The sequence below is a fragment of the Eucyclogobius newberryi genome, unplaced genomic scaffold (genome assembly GCF_026437365.1).
Source record: "Eucyclogobius newberryi isolate DKJ021-1_F unplaced genomic scaffold, fEucNew1.0.hap1 SCAF_4, whole genome shotgun sequence".
NCBI classification, from domain to species: domain Eukaryota; kingdom Metazoa; phylum Chordata; class Actinopteri; order Gobiiformes; family Gobiidae; genus Eucyclogobius; species Eucyclogobius newberryi.
This window is the reverse complement of record NW_027316056.1, coordinates 35,585,886-35,602,009: the sequence shown is the minus strand read 5'-3', so window position 1 is coordinate 35,602,009 and position 16,124 is coordinate 35,585,886. Positions and strand designations below refer to the sequence as shown.

The window sequence follows — 16,124 nt, the reverse complement described above, 5'->3', positions numbered from 1 at the left end:
GGAAACAACTCAGCAGAATTCCCCCACAATTTCTGTAGATAATAGAATGTCATTTTCGACACAAAATAATAGTACTTCTCACACGATTTCGCTTAAAAATCAATCGCTTTTGTAAAAGTGTTCAGGAATTTCCAATTTATTACATTTTTATGATTTTCTTTTGTACAGAAACTTAGTAACTGAAAAACATACAGTGTAAAGGCACAATTAAGTTATTCTAAAAATCAAACGTAAATTGTAGCATACTTTTCTATTTAAATATTTCAGGTTGAAATATTGTATGTATCAAATAGATATTCTTAAAGTTTAAATGGATTGCTTGTTGGGATCAACATGAAATAATCCAAAGGGAAAAGGTGACCTCACAGTGATGGTGTGTGCTTTGTGTCCAGTGTCGTCACTTTAGACCGTTAGATTGTGACCCTGGGGTTAATCTGACTTCAGCCTGGACAGTCACATGAGGTCAGATGGTCACACAGCCTGGACAGTCACATGAGGTCAGATGGTCACACAGCCTGGACAGTCACATGAGGTCAGATGGTCACACAGCCTGGACAGTCACATGAGGTCAGATGGTCACACAGCCTGGACAGTCACATGAGGTCAGATGGTCACACAGCCTGGACAGTCACATGAGGTCAGATGGTCACACAGCCTGGACAGTCACATGAGGTCAGATGGTCACACAGCCTGGACAGTCACATGAGGTCAGATGGTCACACAGCCTGGACAGTCACATGAGGTCAGATGGTCACACAGCCTGGACAGTCACATGAGGTCAGATGGTCACACAGCCTGGACAGTCACATGAGGTCAGATGGTCACACAGCCTGGACAGTCACATGAGGTCAGATGGTCACACAGCCTGGACAGTCACATGAGGTCAGATGGTCACACAGCCTGGACAGTCACATGAGGTCAGATGGTCACACAGCCTGGACAGTCACATGAGGTCAGATGGTCACACAGCCTGGACAGTCACATGAGGTCAGATGGTCACACAGCCTGGACAGTCACATGAGGTCAGATGGTCACACAGCCTGGACAGTCACATGAGGTCAGATGGTCACACAGCCTGGACAGTCACATGAGGTCAGATGGTCACACAGCCTGGACAGTCACATGAGGTCAGATGGTCACACAGCCTGGACAGTCACATGAGGTCAGATGGTCACACAGCCTGGACAGTCACATGAGGTCAGATGGTCACACAGCCTGGACAGTCACATGAGGTCAGATGGTCACACAGCCTGGACAGTCACATGAGGTCAGATGGTCACACAGCCTGGACAGTCACATGAGGTCAGATGGTCACACAGCCTGGACAGTCACATGAGGTCAGATGGTCACACAGCCTGGACAGTCACATGAGGTCAGATGGTCACACAGCCTGGACAGTCACATGAGGTCAGATGGTCACACAGCCTGGACAGTCACATGAGGTCAGATGGTCACACAGCCTGGACAGTCACATGAGGTCAGATGGTCACACAGCCTGGACAGTCACATGAGGTCAGATGGTCACACAGCCTGGACAGTCACATGAGGTCAGATGGTCACACAGCCTGGACAGTCACATGAGGTCAGATGGTCACACAGACTGTCAACCTAATCTCACTTTAAAGGCTATTTCACATGTTCAAACGTTTTGGTCTTTACATCCGACTGGACGACAGGCACTCTCGTCTTGAGCCACCGCGGTTCTTGAATCTATTTTATTTTGTCTTCTTTAAATTGTTTTCAATTGTTTTGTTTTTTTTAAATCTTTTTATTTATTTTTTAATTTTTGTTGATTATACATTTAAATACATGATCAGGCTCCTTAAAGTGACACAACACACTTCCCTAACGGAATAATTCTGTTTAAGTTTTTACACAGCAGAAGTGACAAAGGACGTGGTAATTCCACAACAGTTACCGATAGCAACCAGACTGTACAGGCCAAAATGTGTTTAATGGCACAATAATTATGATTTGACACATAATAACGTCTGATAACACCTTTATTTTGTTAAAACTGTGTGTAAATGGTTGAATTGTCGCTTATTGATGACAGAACTCAGAACTACTTCCTGTGATTTTTTACTTTTATTTTTCAAATTTTCTTGGCAAACTGCTCCTTCAAATGATGTAAAAATATGATCGATATTTACCACATATATTATTCCAGCATTTCAAAGTCATGTGTATTTTAGAGGTAGAAAAATACAAGGCACTTTAAGTTGTGAAGTCGGACTCAGCATTTTAAACACCCACTACATCGAGAAGAACTGAGAGTACTGACCTCCTGCTGCTCCTGCTGCTCCTGCTGCTCCTGCTGCTCCTGCTGTGTGGGGCTGCTCCTGCTGCTCCTGCTGCTCCTGCTGTGTGGAGCTGCTCCTGCTGCTCCTGCTGCTCCTGCTGCTCCTGCTGTGTGGGGCTGCTCCTGCTGCTCCTGCTGCTCCTGCTGTGTGGAGCTGCTCCTGCTGCTCCTGCTGCTCCTGCTGCTCCTGCTGCTCCTGCTGCTCCTGCTGTGTGGGGCTGCTCCTGCTGCTCCTGCTGCTCCTGCTGTGTGGAGCTGCTCCTGCTGCTCCTGCTGCTCCTGCTGCTCCTGCTGCTCCTGCTGCTCCTGCTGCTCCTGCTGCTCCTGCTGCTCCTGCTGTGTGGGGCTGCTCCTGCTGCTCCTGCTGCTCCTGCTGTGTGGGGCTGCTCCTGCTGCTCCTGCTGCTCCTGCTGTGTGGAGCTGCTCCTGCTGCTCCTGCTGCTCCTGCTGCTCCTGCTGCTCCTGCTGCTCCTGCTGTGTGGGGCTGCTCCTGCTGCTCCTGCTGCTCCTGCTGTGTGGAGCTGCTCCTGCTGCTCCTGCTGCTCCTGCTGCTCCTGCTGCTCCTGCTGCTCCTGCTGTGTGGGGCTGCTCCTGCTGCTCCTGCTGCTCCTGCTGTGTGGAGCTGCTCCTGCTGCTCCTGCTGCTCCTGCTGTGTGGAGCTGCTCCTGCTGCTCCTGCTGCTCCTGCTGCTCCTGCTGTGTGGGGCTGCTCCTGCTGCTCCTGCTGCTCCTGCTGTGTGGAGCTGCTCCTGCTGCTCCTGCTGCTCCTGCTGTGTGGAGCTGCTCCTGCTGCTCCTGCTGCTCCTGCTGTGTGGAGCTGCTCCTGCTGCTCCTGCTGCTCCTGCTGTGTGGAGCTGCTCCTGCTGCTCCTGCTGTGTGGAGCTGCTCCTGCTGCTCCTGCTGCTCCTGCCGTGTGGAGCTGCTCCTGCTGCTCCTGCTGCTCCTGCTGTGTGGAGCTGCTCCTGCTGCTCCTGCTGCTCCTGCTGTGTGGAGCTGCTCCTGCTGCTCCTGCTGCTCCTGCTGTGTGGAGCTGCTCCTGCTGCTCCTGCTGCTCCTGCTGTGTGGAGCTGCTCCTGCTGCTCCTGCTGTGTGGAGCTGCTCCTGCTGCTCCTGCTGCTCCTGCTGTGTGGAGCTGCTCCTGCTGCTCCTGCTGCTCCTGCTGCTCCTGCTGCTCCTGCCGTGTGGAGCAGGTCAGCTCCTCCTGCTCCTGTCGAGAGGGACAAACAGCATCAATGTTACACACACTGTTATAAAAATAGACCAGATTCATCAATTATTTGTTATGGGTTAGAGTCAGTGACAGAACGACATAAACCACGTGAAGTGACCCAGAACTCAAAGCAGAGGAAATGTGAACTTATTATAACTTATTATAACTTATTGTAACTTATTGATTAAAAACAGGAGCATTGATTGGAAGATAAATGCAGTTTTTGAACGATGAAACAAGTTGTAGAAATGGAAGGTTCGTCCGACCGGACGTCCCATCTGAACCGCCTCCGGTCTGGCCCCTCCCACTCGAGGGAGGCTGTTACCATGGCGACTTCCAATTCTCCCGCTGAAGCCTTTTGAGAAAGTCTTTTCAGATGAAATATAAAGACAGGAAGCGTTATTTGCATTCCGCGTCCATTAACGATTGGTTTGTGACGCCGTGTGGAGAGAGGCGTGGGGGGGCCGCATTGTGCTCTGTGGACCGGGGGGGTCCCACAGGGGGGGTCTGGAGGGCTGATCTGAAGGTCCATGCACATTCTGAAAGACCAAAGCCTTGAGTGTGAATGGACAGCTGTTTAGTATGCAGTACACATATCTGTAGTATGCAGTACACAAAACCACACGACTGCAACAAAGAGCTACGAGTACTTCTGCAGATGTACTTGTGTTAGTCGTAAAAAATACATTTGAGTTGTGTTTAAATAAAGACATTCATGTAAAAATGAGCAGCAAAAGAATGTAAAACAAAATACTCGACCACGGATGAGGTTTAAAAGAGGAAACATTTTATAATAAAATAAAGTTATTTTTAAATATATTGAAATTGTCTTCTCTCTTCTTTATTTGTATTTATTTTTTTCTCTCGGTTTCTTTTTTTAAGTTTTTTTTTTTTAAAGTTTGATCATATATTTTAAAATATTTAAAAACAAACATGAATGATGTGACATTCAGTAATTAAAGTGCCAATGACAGGTTTTTACGATTGTCTAATTTGAACTTTATTTGTTGTATTTGTACCTGTTGTACACGCCCACAGCTACAGGCAGCACGATAGCGCCATCTGCTGGCCGTCCTCTTCAGACGAGTGGCCCAGGTGTGTGAGAGTAAAAATGCCTCTCTTCACGGTTCATAGTCCCATTGGCACGAATCAGTATTTTTTTCCAAGTTTACGTTAAGTTTATTCATTTGTATTTCACACTTCACGATCCCAGACCAGACTCAAATACACAAATACACATTAGAGCAATTTAGCAAACGAATAATGTAGACATCGAAAACCTGCGAAAATGCAACAAAATGCACGATGAAAACACCGAATTCTTCCATCCAATCGTAAAACGTGTCCTCGTCTGCGCTCGTACCGTCCTGTTTGCGGTTACCCGGTGGCTCCTCCTCGTGGCGGTGGCTCCTCCTCGTGGCGGTGGCTCCTCGTGGCGGTGGCTCCTCGTGGCGGTGGTTCCTTGTGGCGGTGGCTCCTCGTGGTGGTGGCTCCTCGTGGCGGTGGCTCCTCGTGGCGGTGGCTCCTCGTGGCGGTGGCTCCTCGTGGCGGTGGCTCCTCCTCGTGGCGGTGGCTCCTCGTAGCGGTGGCTCCTCGTGCCGGTGGCTCCTCGTGCCGGTGGCTCCTCGTGCCGGTGGCTCCTCCTCGTGGCGGTGGCTCCTCGTGCCGGTGGCTCCTCGTGCCGGTGGCTCCTCCTCGTGGCGGTGGCTCCTCGTGCCGGTGGCTCCTCGTGCCGGTGGCTCCTCCTCGTGGCGGTGGCTCCTCGTGGCGGTGGCTCCTCCTCGTGGCGGTGGCTCCTCGTGGCGGTGGCTCCTCCTCGTGGCGGTGGCTCCTCCTCGTGGCGGTGGCTCCTCGTGGCGGTGGTGGAGCGAGACAGTGAAAGTTGTGACCTCACCAGCCGAGGGGACGGACCCGGGTTTGAGACGCTCTAATCCAAATCCTCACACAAGCTCGAGCGGGACGTGCCACACAGGAACGGGCCAAGTCACGAGCAGCAGATCAACAACAACAACAGCAGCAACAACAACAACAAGATGCACCAATTTCACCCATAACATTGTGTTGTTATTGTTGTCGTACATTAAACCTCCGTAATAACCCTAGAATGATCTGCATCTACTTTAAACCTATAAATTGTACCACATTTGTGTAAACACTGAAAACCTTTATACTGTGTGCCCCATTTTAAACATGAATAACATCATAAATAAACATAATTAATAAACTGCTTCATTACAATAAATATGGCAACACAATATTCAAGGGGACAAATTGTGTAAAATCCCATCATTAGTTTACCCAAAGTTGTATTTCGATTGACGTTTGATGAGTAATGTTAGAGTTGAGTGCACAGGAAAATACTGTTTTCACCTTCCCCCTGTCCCCGCCCACATTCCTGTACTTAGTGTTTGTGATTATTTGAAGAAAAAAAAACCTTTGTGATAAATATAAGGTTTAAAATGACACGTAGCCTCTTTTCAAAGATAAAATCACATAAATGACACTCTGCTGTTCATTACGGTGAAATGTCGTTATGAAGAGGCGGGGCTAATACATACCTGATCATGTGTCTCCTTTAAATTTCTTTTATGTTTCTGAAATAAGATGTGGGCTGTGTTCTCGTGACATCATAAGTCATAAGTCTATAGTTATCATATTTAGATGAGGGCAGCTAAAATTAAATTGTGTTAAAATCCTGATTTTATTGTGAAACTGTGACTTCTTGGGTTTAGTCAGTAGATTGAAAATAACTTGACAAACGGCCTTCTTTGGAAAACTCATGAACTTAAAAGTGGATTTCTACAAACACGTTGAGCTTGTACTTCAGCACACGCAGTACAAGGATGCAAAGGCTTTGCTGCCCTCTAGAGGATTAAAGGCACAAGTGAATATTGAAAACAGGGCAGGGTTTGTTTGTTTGTTTGTTTGTTTGTTGTGCTTTTATTCCTTACCGCTCATGCCTGAAATATGTTGTCAAGATTGTATAGTTATAATAAAATGTGTGTCTTTCTTTAGATTCAGTTTCTCGTGTTGCTGAAGAAACAAACGGGTGAATCCATTATCGTTTCCACAGAAAATGACGATTTCCAAGCAGAGGAAATGTATAGAACGAACTGGAAAACTTCAATTACACGCCGTACTTACCATATTTAGTCCTAGTTTTAACGTTTTGATCTGCCAACAGGTTCAGTGGTTCGTAAAGAGTTCAGTCTGGTGTATTTGAAGTATTGCGGGACGTAACAAAGTATCTAATGTCCCAGTTCGTCTGCTGAACAACAGTTTTAGGAGTTTTCACCTCTACCACAACTTCTTCAACTCATCTGACAGAGGGTTGGTCTTATGTGTCTGAGGGGAGGAGCTAACTACACAGAAACTTACACACGCTTGTGGTTTACGACTATTGAACTTTAGGTGTCGTACTGTACGTAATGGCCCATGTCTCCGATTCGCATACTTTGATTAGCCCTTTGTTTTGGTGTGGGTTTGATGATGTCGTTGTACATGGGTGGCAGATTGCACAGTACATTCAGGACGAATATCGGCTCTCGACTCAAACCGCTCCTTCTCCTTTGCCAGGGTCTGAACTCTATTAGTAAAAATGGAAATAGAAGAACATTTAGGCTCAAAATATGGCTGTATTTTTTACACAACCAACAATACATTTGTGGACTTTGCTATGAATACAAAAATCGTAAAATCGGCAAATATCGGTCATCAGCTGCAGCATCAAAACACATGCTGGATATCGGCCATAAAAATGTATAATAATAATCCGTATCAGACGACTTTTAAGACAGAATGGAAGACTCGAAACAAGTGTCCACGTTTTACACAGCAACATGTGATTTATTTGAGGTCGTAGTTCTGAAACATGAACGTGGAGAGTATTTGCAGCCACACAATGATCCGTGTAGCGTGTGCGTCTAGTTTACGTATATCTAGTATAGTATACGTGCACGGGGGCGAATGCCATTACATCACATGAAACACAATCAGGTATAAAACTAGAGTCTATGTATTTTCACTGTACAACGTGACAGAAAACAAGGTCAAAGGGCACACTCCACGGAGACGTGCAACTCACACGACCGCGACGTGTTTGTGAGGCCTTTCTTTTGTGTCCCGCGCCGAGGTTCAGAGTGTGCGTTTCCATGGCGATTGGTCGGTAAGGAAGCAGTGGGGAAGAGAGGTAAAAGGGAGGGCCGGTATGCAAATAATAAAGCTCTGTTTGTGTAAGGGCGGGGCGTAAGGCTATCGGAGCAGCCAGCAGGGGGCAGCGTAGGCAAGATCGAGAGGTTCAAAGTGTAGGACTTTATTTATTAATCAAATGGAACAAGTTCTGTATCAAGTACTACTACAGAACGCTTTGAAAAGGCTACTATTACTACTATTTGTGTCTTTGTTTTAACAGCCTCAATTAATAGCCTTTAATTGTCTCTAACCTTCAATGTATTTATGTTATGTTGTCTTTTTAAAGCATAATTAAACCATTTATGTCGATTCAAAGTCTTTTTAATTCAAGTAAATGTACATGAAAAGTAAAGGCAACTTTTACTTTTACTTAAAATTCTTACCATGTATTTAATTAAGGTCGTTATCATTACTCATTCTACTTAAAACACGCAGGCAAATCTGTTTTTGGGACGATTAAATGAATACTTTTATTTCTGGCTCCAATGTAACCGGTGGGACTTTAATGGGACCAATATGAGAAGAAAACACTGTAAACAATGAAGCTGTGTCCTACATGTATGTCCTCATTCGCTGCATGTGGAGTATTCGTCCTCTGTAGGAGAAAGTTAACGACACGTGTGGCTGCTTTTTGTGCCCTCTTCATTTGCATAAAAGGAAAGAGCAGCCGGCGCGATGACGTAAGGGTCAGGGAGAGAAAGTGTCTGTGCCCTGGCGCTACCACGAGATATATATTTATTTAGAACGTAAACAGTCAGAAAAATACTATGTCTTTACAATATGTACATGATTAGCAGAGTATTTAAAGCTATGTAAAGGAGTGTAAGGCTGCTACTGCTGAGGCTACATGAAGCTATAAGGCCATGAGACTGAAAGAGCAATAAGATGTGAAAGAGCGTAACAGTAGCTCAGTGCACTAACAGTAGCTCAATGCACTAACAGTAGCTCAGTGCACTAACAGTAGCTCAGTGCACTAACAGTAGCTCAATGCACTAACAGTAGCTCAGTGCACTAACAGTAGCTCAGTGCACTAACTCACTTCATAGATACGAAGTAGTCCTAACGCTAGTACTAACGTCTTTGCAGTAGGTACAACGTGTACCATAGTTCACTGAATCTACAGCAGAGAGACATTCATATACTGTGTAGCATACTGTGTAATCGTACACATGTATCATGCTGAAACAAACGAAGAGAAACAAAACTGTGCCTGTGTTTGTACATTTCTTCATGTGTAGAAGCAAGAACCATGTGGCTAAAAAAAAATACAGATTTATATTCTCTATTTGCCTATGAATATTATAATTCTGAATTCTTTATAATATAATCCAATTTATAATCCGTGAATGTGATACTATGATTAAATTGATAGAGCAAAATAGATTGTCAGTATTTTCCAAATTAATTCAGACTTTTATTATATATAAAAAGTGGTTATTAAAAGAGATGGAAAATTAAAATGGTAATATATAAATGTATTCTTTATATTGTCTGTTATCAGCGGTGGCACAATGTCGACCCCTTGTGGATGTGGGGCCCTCTTAATGTGTGACTCAGGAGGGGAACCAATATTTAGATCATCATCACGTATTTACTTTGGTACTTTAGTATTGGGCAAATTTAAAAAAAAGAAAAATAATAATAATAATTGTCCAACTTTCTATATGCAGATTGTGAGAATCAGGGAACGTGTAAATTGGCTGTATAAACTGTAATGCATAGTAAAAGGTTAAAATAGAGAGAACCACTTGATTCACGCACATCTGAAGAAATATACAACGGGCAGCATTGTTTGTAAAAAAAAAAACTGATCTCCGTGTGCAGATAAAGGCCACTGATGAGACATTCTGAGGTAAGCCAAACAAACAGAACACAAAGCAGCTCCTAAAGGATTTAAGACAGTGTAACAACAACAGTCACGCACTACAAATCATGTGACCCTGAATGGAACAGTCTGGAAATGCATTCGCGTTTGCAGCAGCCAGTGTTAACTTCCTGTTCACGTGATCGCAGCCACTTGCATTTACAGGCCGCTAGGCAAGCAAGAGGACTCTAAACTGTTCTTTGCCATTTGTCAACGTTCCTTTTGAATAAAGGACTTGATGTGTTAGTATTTCAGTGCACAGTGCATGTCCACGACAACAAGAACAATCACAGTCTATAATATACTTTTTTTTTGATTGGTTACTGGACAACCAATCGTGTGAATCGTACCAACCGCGGCGTGTCTTTTGCATGAGAAATTTAATCCAGCTACATTCATCTCACTTTGCAAAGTCTCTTCACTTCCAGGTGGGTTTGTTGCTCCGGCCGGTTGCCAAGTCTTTGATCGGGTATGACCTCTCCGAGGAGCTGCTGGTCTTGCGCTGGTCCTCTCGAGCAGCCGGAGGGGGCGGGGTCTCGCTGCGGTACGAGCTGCGGCTGGTGGCCTTCACGCTTTGCACCCTTCTCAGTCCCGCAGCCGGGGGGCGCTCCTCTGAGGACGCGGGCCTGCTCGGTTTAACCTGCCTCGATAGCACCGAAGGGCTGAGGGACGGCGTCGACGGCTCCTTCTTGGACCGTGACGAAAACGCGACCGTGTTCCGCGCAAAGCTGGGCACCCCCGACGTGCTCTTGTTTGCATTCGGGCTACTGTTCTCCGAGTTAGCTTGCGTTTGAGCTTGTGCTTGTGCTAGCGCTCTCATCGTCGACCGGCACATCTTCTCTTCGGGTTTGGGAATGTTCCGTAGCGGTTTCGCGCTTGGTTTGTGGGTCGTCGCTTTCCGGGGCGTGGATTCTCTCGTCCACCGCGATCCAGATCCGGTAAGCCCTCTTTGCGCTTTGGTTTCCTCCGGCGGCATGCTAGAATGACGCGGCGTTCTCGTGGCCTTCTCGCTCCGACTTCGCGCCGGTGTGCTTTGGTCTCTCAGCGCTCTGCGAGGTTCCGTACTTTCCGCTTGTCTGTCTCCTCGTCTGCTGCTTCCTGATCTCGTTACCTTGCTAATAGGCACCACTCTCCTCATGCCCTGGTTTTCGTTGCTTGTCAGCGTTCGCACACCACGGCTAGTAGCGCTATTCTTGCTAGCTTTAGCTGCTTTACCTTTCGCTTGCTTCTTGCTGACTATTTGCGTTTCTTTGTCGGGGGCTTGCTTACCCTCAGTGGTTTCTGCGCTTTCTGTGTCCCACTCCTCTGTTTGGGTCGCAAAGTTAGCGTCGGCTACGTTTGGTGCCGAGGTGTCACTTGTCGACAGCTCCAAATTTGACGACACAGAACTGGGATCTTGTTCTTCGTTTCTGCCGGTTCGGAAGAGGTCTGTTTCGGAGTAATCCAAGGTAACTGAGCAGTCTGTTTCCGTGCAGTCTATAATATAGAACATTGGCGCCTTGTTGGACACAGGCGGGTCAAATGGAAGAGGCGTGTCACAAGTTGTAGATGAAATTGTACTGTCAAATTCCTCATTGTCCTTTGCAAATGTTCCAGTTTTTTGAGGAGGATGTGATTTCCCGTCCAGAGTTGCCGTTGGAGGTTTAGGGATCAATTTATTTTCACCGTCCAGATTGAGTTGGGGTTTGTCCAGTTCAAAGTTCGTAACAACTATATCCTCCTTGAGAAAGTGCATTAGACTGCTGCTGTTGTTGTTTGGACTGGGGAGCTCCAAAGGCTGTGGCCCCCGCACTAGAGTGTGCTTCTCCACACTGACGTTCATCTGTCCGGAGATGCCGGTGTTGGGGACGTGCGCAGCTTTCTGAAAGACACAAAATGGCCGTGGCAAAGCGCTCCCCTCCGACACAGAGGAGTACTGATTATTGTTGCCGTAAGGGTCTGTGTTGTCATTGAGCCCGGTCGAGGAAAACCTAGCGAGCGGGCTAACCGGCTCTGCGTCTGCAAGTCTGTCCCATCCCAGCTCCCGGTTGTCATCCTGGCCAAGCATCCACGGAGCAGTCCTTCTCTGATGAGGTCTCCCAGAGCGCGGTAAGCTGTTGAACTTGGAGAGGTCGTTGTCGTTGTGTCCGAACACTTCCAGGTACCCTTTGAGCTGGCGGTCTGCTGTGGTGGTCACGGCGTGCCGGTGGCGCCGGGCGCTGGCGGAGCGGCTCAGGGGGCTGTGAGGGCTCTGGGCCCTGTGGAAGAACTCGAGCAGGCCCTCCTTGGTCAGCATGTCCACGTCGGTCTCACTGCTGCTGCGGCCGAAGCCTCCGCTCTGGTCAGGACCGGACCAGGCACTGCGCCGCTCCTCCAGCTCCCGCAGGCGCCGCTGACGGGCCACTTCCTTCAGCTCGCGCTCTGTGTTGTCCTGAGAGGAAGAGTTTGGGAGAGTGTTTAGTATGCAATGGGTCGTGAGACAAAGCAAAGACACAGCTGCCCTACAAAACTCAACAATTACAATACAAACAGTTATGATAAAAGATTATATTCTGTGCTTTGTAAGTGCAGAACAGCATCCTAACAGCAGGGATTGAACCACAAACCTTCAGCCACAACTTAGTACTTACAACTTTCACAAAAACAATAATATGTTTGAATATTTTGATAGTTTGGAAGGATCCTTGACATCTCTAATATGTAATATGATCCTTATAATTATAATCCTGGCCTGTGGTGAGTGACTGTGTTAAACTGAGTGTGTATTAAAAAGACTACGACATATCAATATTTGCTGCTGGCATGACACTGGGCACAGAACAAAAATGGCTCCAGACTGGATTGGCATATCTTTTTATAAGTGTCTAGCTCAGGTACACAACAACAGCCTCCATCTGGTACTGCTGCTGGTCTGTAAACATGGGGTGTACTTTACAGAAAAGAACTGAGAAATTTGGTATTTGGTAATGATGTCATGTAATTGTGTTGGTGGCGTCTGTACCCCTCTAACTTGGTGGCATTTGTACCCCTCTAACTTGGTGGCGTCTGTACCCTACTAAATTGGTGTGTTGTCTGTACCCCTCTAACTTGGTGGCATCTGTACCCCTCTAACTTGGTGGCGTCTGTACCCCTCTAACTTGGTGGCGTCTGTACCCCTCTAACATGGTGGCGTCTGTACCCCTCTAACTTGGTGGCGTCTGTACCCCTCTGTACCCTTCTAACTTGGTGGCGTCCGTACCCCTCTAACTTGGTGTGTTGTCTGTACCCCTCTAACTTGGTGGCGTCTGTACCCTTCTAACTTGGTGTGGTGTCTGTACCCCTCTAACTTGGTGGCGTTTGTACCCCTCTGTACCCTTCTAACTTGGTGGCGTCTGTACCCCTCTAACTTGGTGTGGTGTATGTATCCCTCTAACTTGGTGGCGTCTGTACCCCTCTGTACCCCTCTAACTCGGTGGTGTCTGTACCCCTCTGACCTGATGGCGCCTGTACCCCTCTGTACCCCTCTAACTCGGTGGTGTCTGTACCCCTCTGACTTGATGGCGCCTGTACCCCTCTGTACCCCTCTAACTCAGTGCCATCTGTACCCCTCTGTACCCCTCTAACTCGGTGGTGTCTGAACCCCTCTGACTTGATGGCGCCTGTACCCCTCTGTACCCCTCTAACTCGGTGGTGTCTGAACCCCTCTGACTTGATGGCGCCTGTACCCCTCTGTACCCCTCTAACTCAGTGCCATCTGTACCCCTCTGTACCCCTCTAACTCGGTGGTGTCTGAACCCCTCTGACTTGATGGCGCCTGTACCCCTCTGTACCCCTCTAACTCAGTGCCATCTGTACCCCTCTGTACCCCTCTAACTCGGTGGTGTCTGAACCCCTCTGACTTGATGGCGTCTGTACCCCTCTGTACCCCTCTAACTCAGTGCCATCTGTACCCCTCTGTACCCCTCTAACTCGGTGGTCCCGCGGGCAGCACCGACCTTGACCGCCTTCTTGAACTTGTGGCAGAAGTCCTGAAAGATCCGGAAGCACTCGTCCAGCTTGAAGGTGTCCTTGTCCTCGCAGAAGAAGTCGATGAGGCTGTTGCCCTCTTTGCGCAGGTCCAGCCTCCGCCTCTTCAGATCCTGCAGAGTCTGCGCCGCGCTCTGGGACGCGGCGCAGGCACAACTTTAGTCACGGGGGAACATGGGCGCCACGGCAACGGAGCGAGACGTGCCGGCGCCAACTTTTACAGGCCTCTAATGGTACGGGACATAGGAGAAGTAGTATTTTCGACAAATGCTGTATAATCTCGAGTGTTTTTGAAAGAATTGTTGACTTCAACCTGAGTATTAAGGTATCTTTCCTTGAGTACAATGTCAAGGTACTTACTCCTCTGCTCATAGTACAAAGAGATACTTATTGTAATAGATATAGTACATACAGAATGCCACGTTTGATACCGATGAGCCTAAAACAAAGCTAACGATCACACATTGACGCATTGTGTAGTTCTGTTAGCTTCTGTTAGCGTTCTAAACCTTTTGAGACGTTCACGAATAACACGGTATCGCCTAAACCGCTCGACCCTTGTTGTAAACGAGTGCAGGACGTTGATCACCTGCAGAAAGGGCCCGAGCTGCTGCGTGAGCTCCTGGTCTCCCTGGACCTTCTCCTCCAGCGTTCTGATGCGGACGTAGAGCGAGGAGAACTCTGTCTCGATGTTCTCCACCGAGATCCTACGAGCGACAGAACAAGTGGAGGATGAACCAATTTGAACAACAGTATTACATCATTATTATTCTTTTTTACAACTGCCGGTGTGGAGTGAAAAGGCCCCGCTAAAAAACTTTGCCTTCAGGATAGTGACCGCTCAAAACGGCGTCTGATTTGCATGTAATAAACGTGTCACATTCTCAGACTAAATCTAAATGTCTAAATATGAATAATTGATTTAATGAAGCAAGTCGTATTCTAAAGGTATGGCACTCTATTGTGAATAATCAGACAGACAGAATAATGGTTTCATAGGAATTTAATGTTCAAGTTGTGTTGACGTTTATTTTCACTCTGTAAGATTATAATTATTTTACGTGTTTTTTATTGCGTGTACCGTATTTTCTGGACTATAAGACGCACCTTTTTTCGTTTTGGCCGGGGTGCGACTTATACTCAAGAGCGACTTATACGTGATATTGTTAGTTATTTTCACCCTGGCAACCACAAGAGGGCGCTCTAGGCTCTAAGCGACGCAGAAGAAGAATCTGCACTTCCTCTTCCTCTGGAGTTTGTGGAGTTGTTTAGAAGTGACAGAGGAAGAAGAATTTAATGGATTTAGTGATTTGGGGTAAAACTGATGCTTTGGTAAACTTGTTAGCATGTTCTTTATGCTATAGTTATCTGAATAACTGTTCATATGTTACGTTAACATACCAGACACTTACCACATTTCTGTCTGTGCCTCATGTAGCTGAAGGTGTTAGCGTTAGCATACGTACACCTATTCACCATGTTCTCTCATCTGTTATTATTTTAAACTGCATTTCAAGATGAAATGTCTGTTCTTGGTCTTGGATTTGATCAAATATGTTTCCCCAATAAATGCGACTTATACTCCAGTGCGACTTATATATGGGTTTTTTCTTCTCTATTATGCGTTTTTTGGCTGGTGCGACTTATACTCCGGACAATACGGTATCTATTCTCACACTGTCCTTGTACTGTCGGTTGCAACCCTGGAATTTCCCTGTTGTGGCACAATTAAAGGTGCGCTTATCTTAAATAAAAAGGTGAATTGAGGACTGACAACAATAACTGTCTAAATGTTTTAATCCTGTGTCACACCAGCTCCCGATGAAATGCTGTTCCGTGCGAGTGAGCGAAGTGACGCCTCTCGTCCCGTCTTCGCTTGACAGTTTCCTGAGTTGACAGACTTCCACAGGCTTATGTAAGTGTGCGGCGCGAGTACATTAAGCAGAGACGACCTTGTGATGCGCAGAGACGACCTTGTGATGCGCGGAGACTGCAGCCGCCCCACTGCAGTCTCCGAGCGCGTTACATCACACGGCCACTCAAGCCAAAAGAACGCTGCATTTGACCCAAACGGCCAGGTCAGAACCGTTATTTACATTTAGGTCTATCTTTTTTACCACAGATTGGTACGATTGAACTAAAAATACTTAATTTTGCTTCCGAAATGGTCATGATTACAATGTTTTGTCTGTTATTGTGAACCTGAACAATCGATCGACCTGATCGTCTTGACGTTCCTGCTTTCCACAGTCTGCAAAAATCAATAGCTCATTTCGCACCCGGTCACAAAAATGTCTGTTATTAATGTGTAAACTCTGCGGTGAGGACGGGCAAATGCGGCAGGATAATGACTCTCACTGAATCATAATTAGATCCATCTATTTTGTTTAGGTAAGTTTAGGTTTAAGAATTCAGAGGTAGAACGTGCTATAAAAGGAGTTAGTGCCCTTCACACTATTATGTAACGTAACGTAAGCTATTTCAGAAAGAAACTGGTTTTCAAACCTGTTCCATATCGGGCCCCGGCTCCTGAACCTTTGCTGGCTCGGCCCTCGGTGATGCAAATATGCGTTT

General features: G+C 46.8%; 1 protein-coding gene across 1 annotated transcript in view; it reads right to left on the bottom strand.

Annotated features, from left to right (window-relative positions):
* Positions 1 to 9,509: 9,509 nt before the first annotated feature.
* The window catches only part of fhdc1 (FH2 domain containing 1), a 22,313-nt gene continuing 15,698 nt past the window's right edge, over positions 9,510 to 16,124 (bottom strand). Inside the window, exons 9-11 of the mRNA XM_072464065.1 lie at positions 14,140 to 14,257; positions 13,520 to 13,684; positions 9,510 to 11,976 (exon numbers count right to left, since the gene is read on the bottom strand). Coding sequence (XP_072320166.1) covers positions 9,985 to 11,976; positions 13,520 to 13,684; positions 14,140 to 14,257 — 2,275 coding nt within the window. The 3' untranslated portion in view covers positions 9,510 to 9,984. The remainder of the gene's footprint in view (positions 11,977 to 13,519; positions 13,685 to 14,139; positions 14,258 to 16,124) is intronic.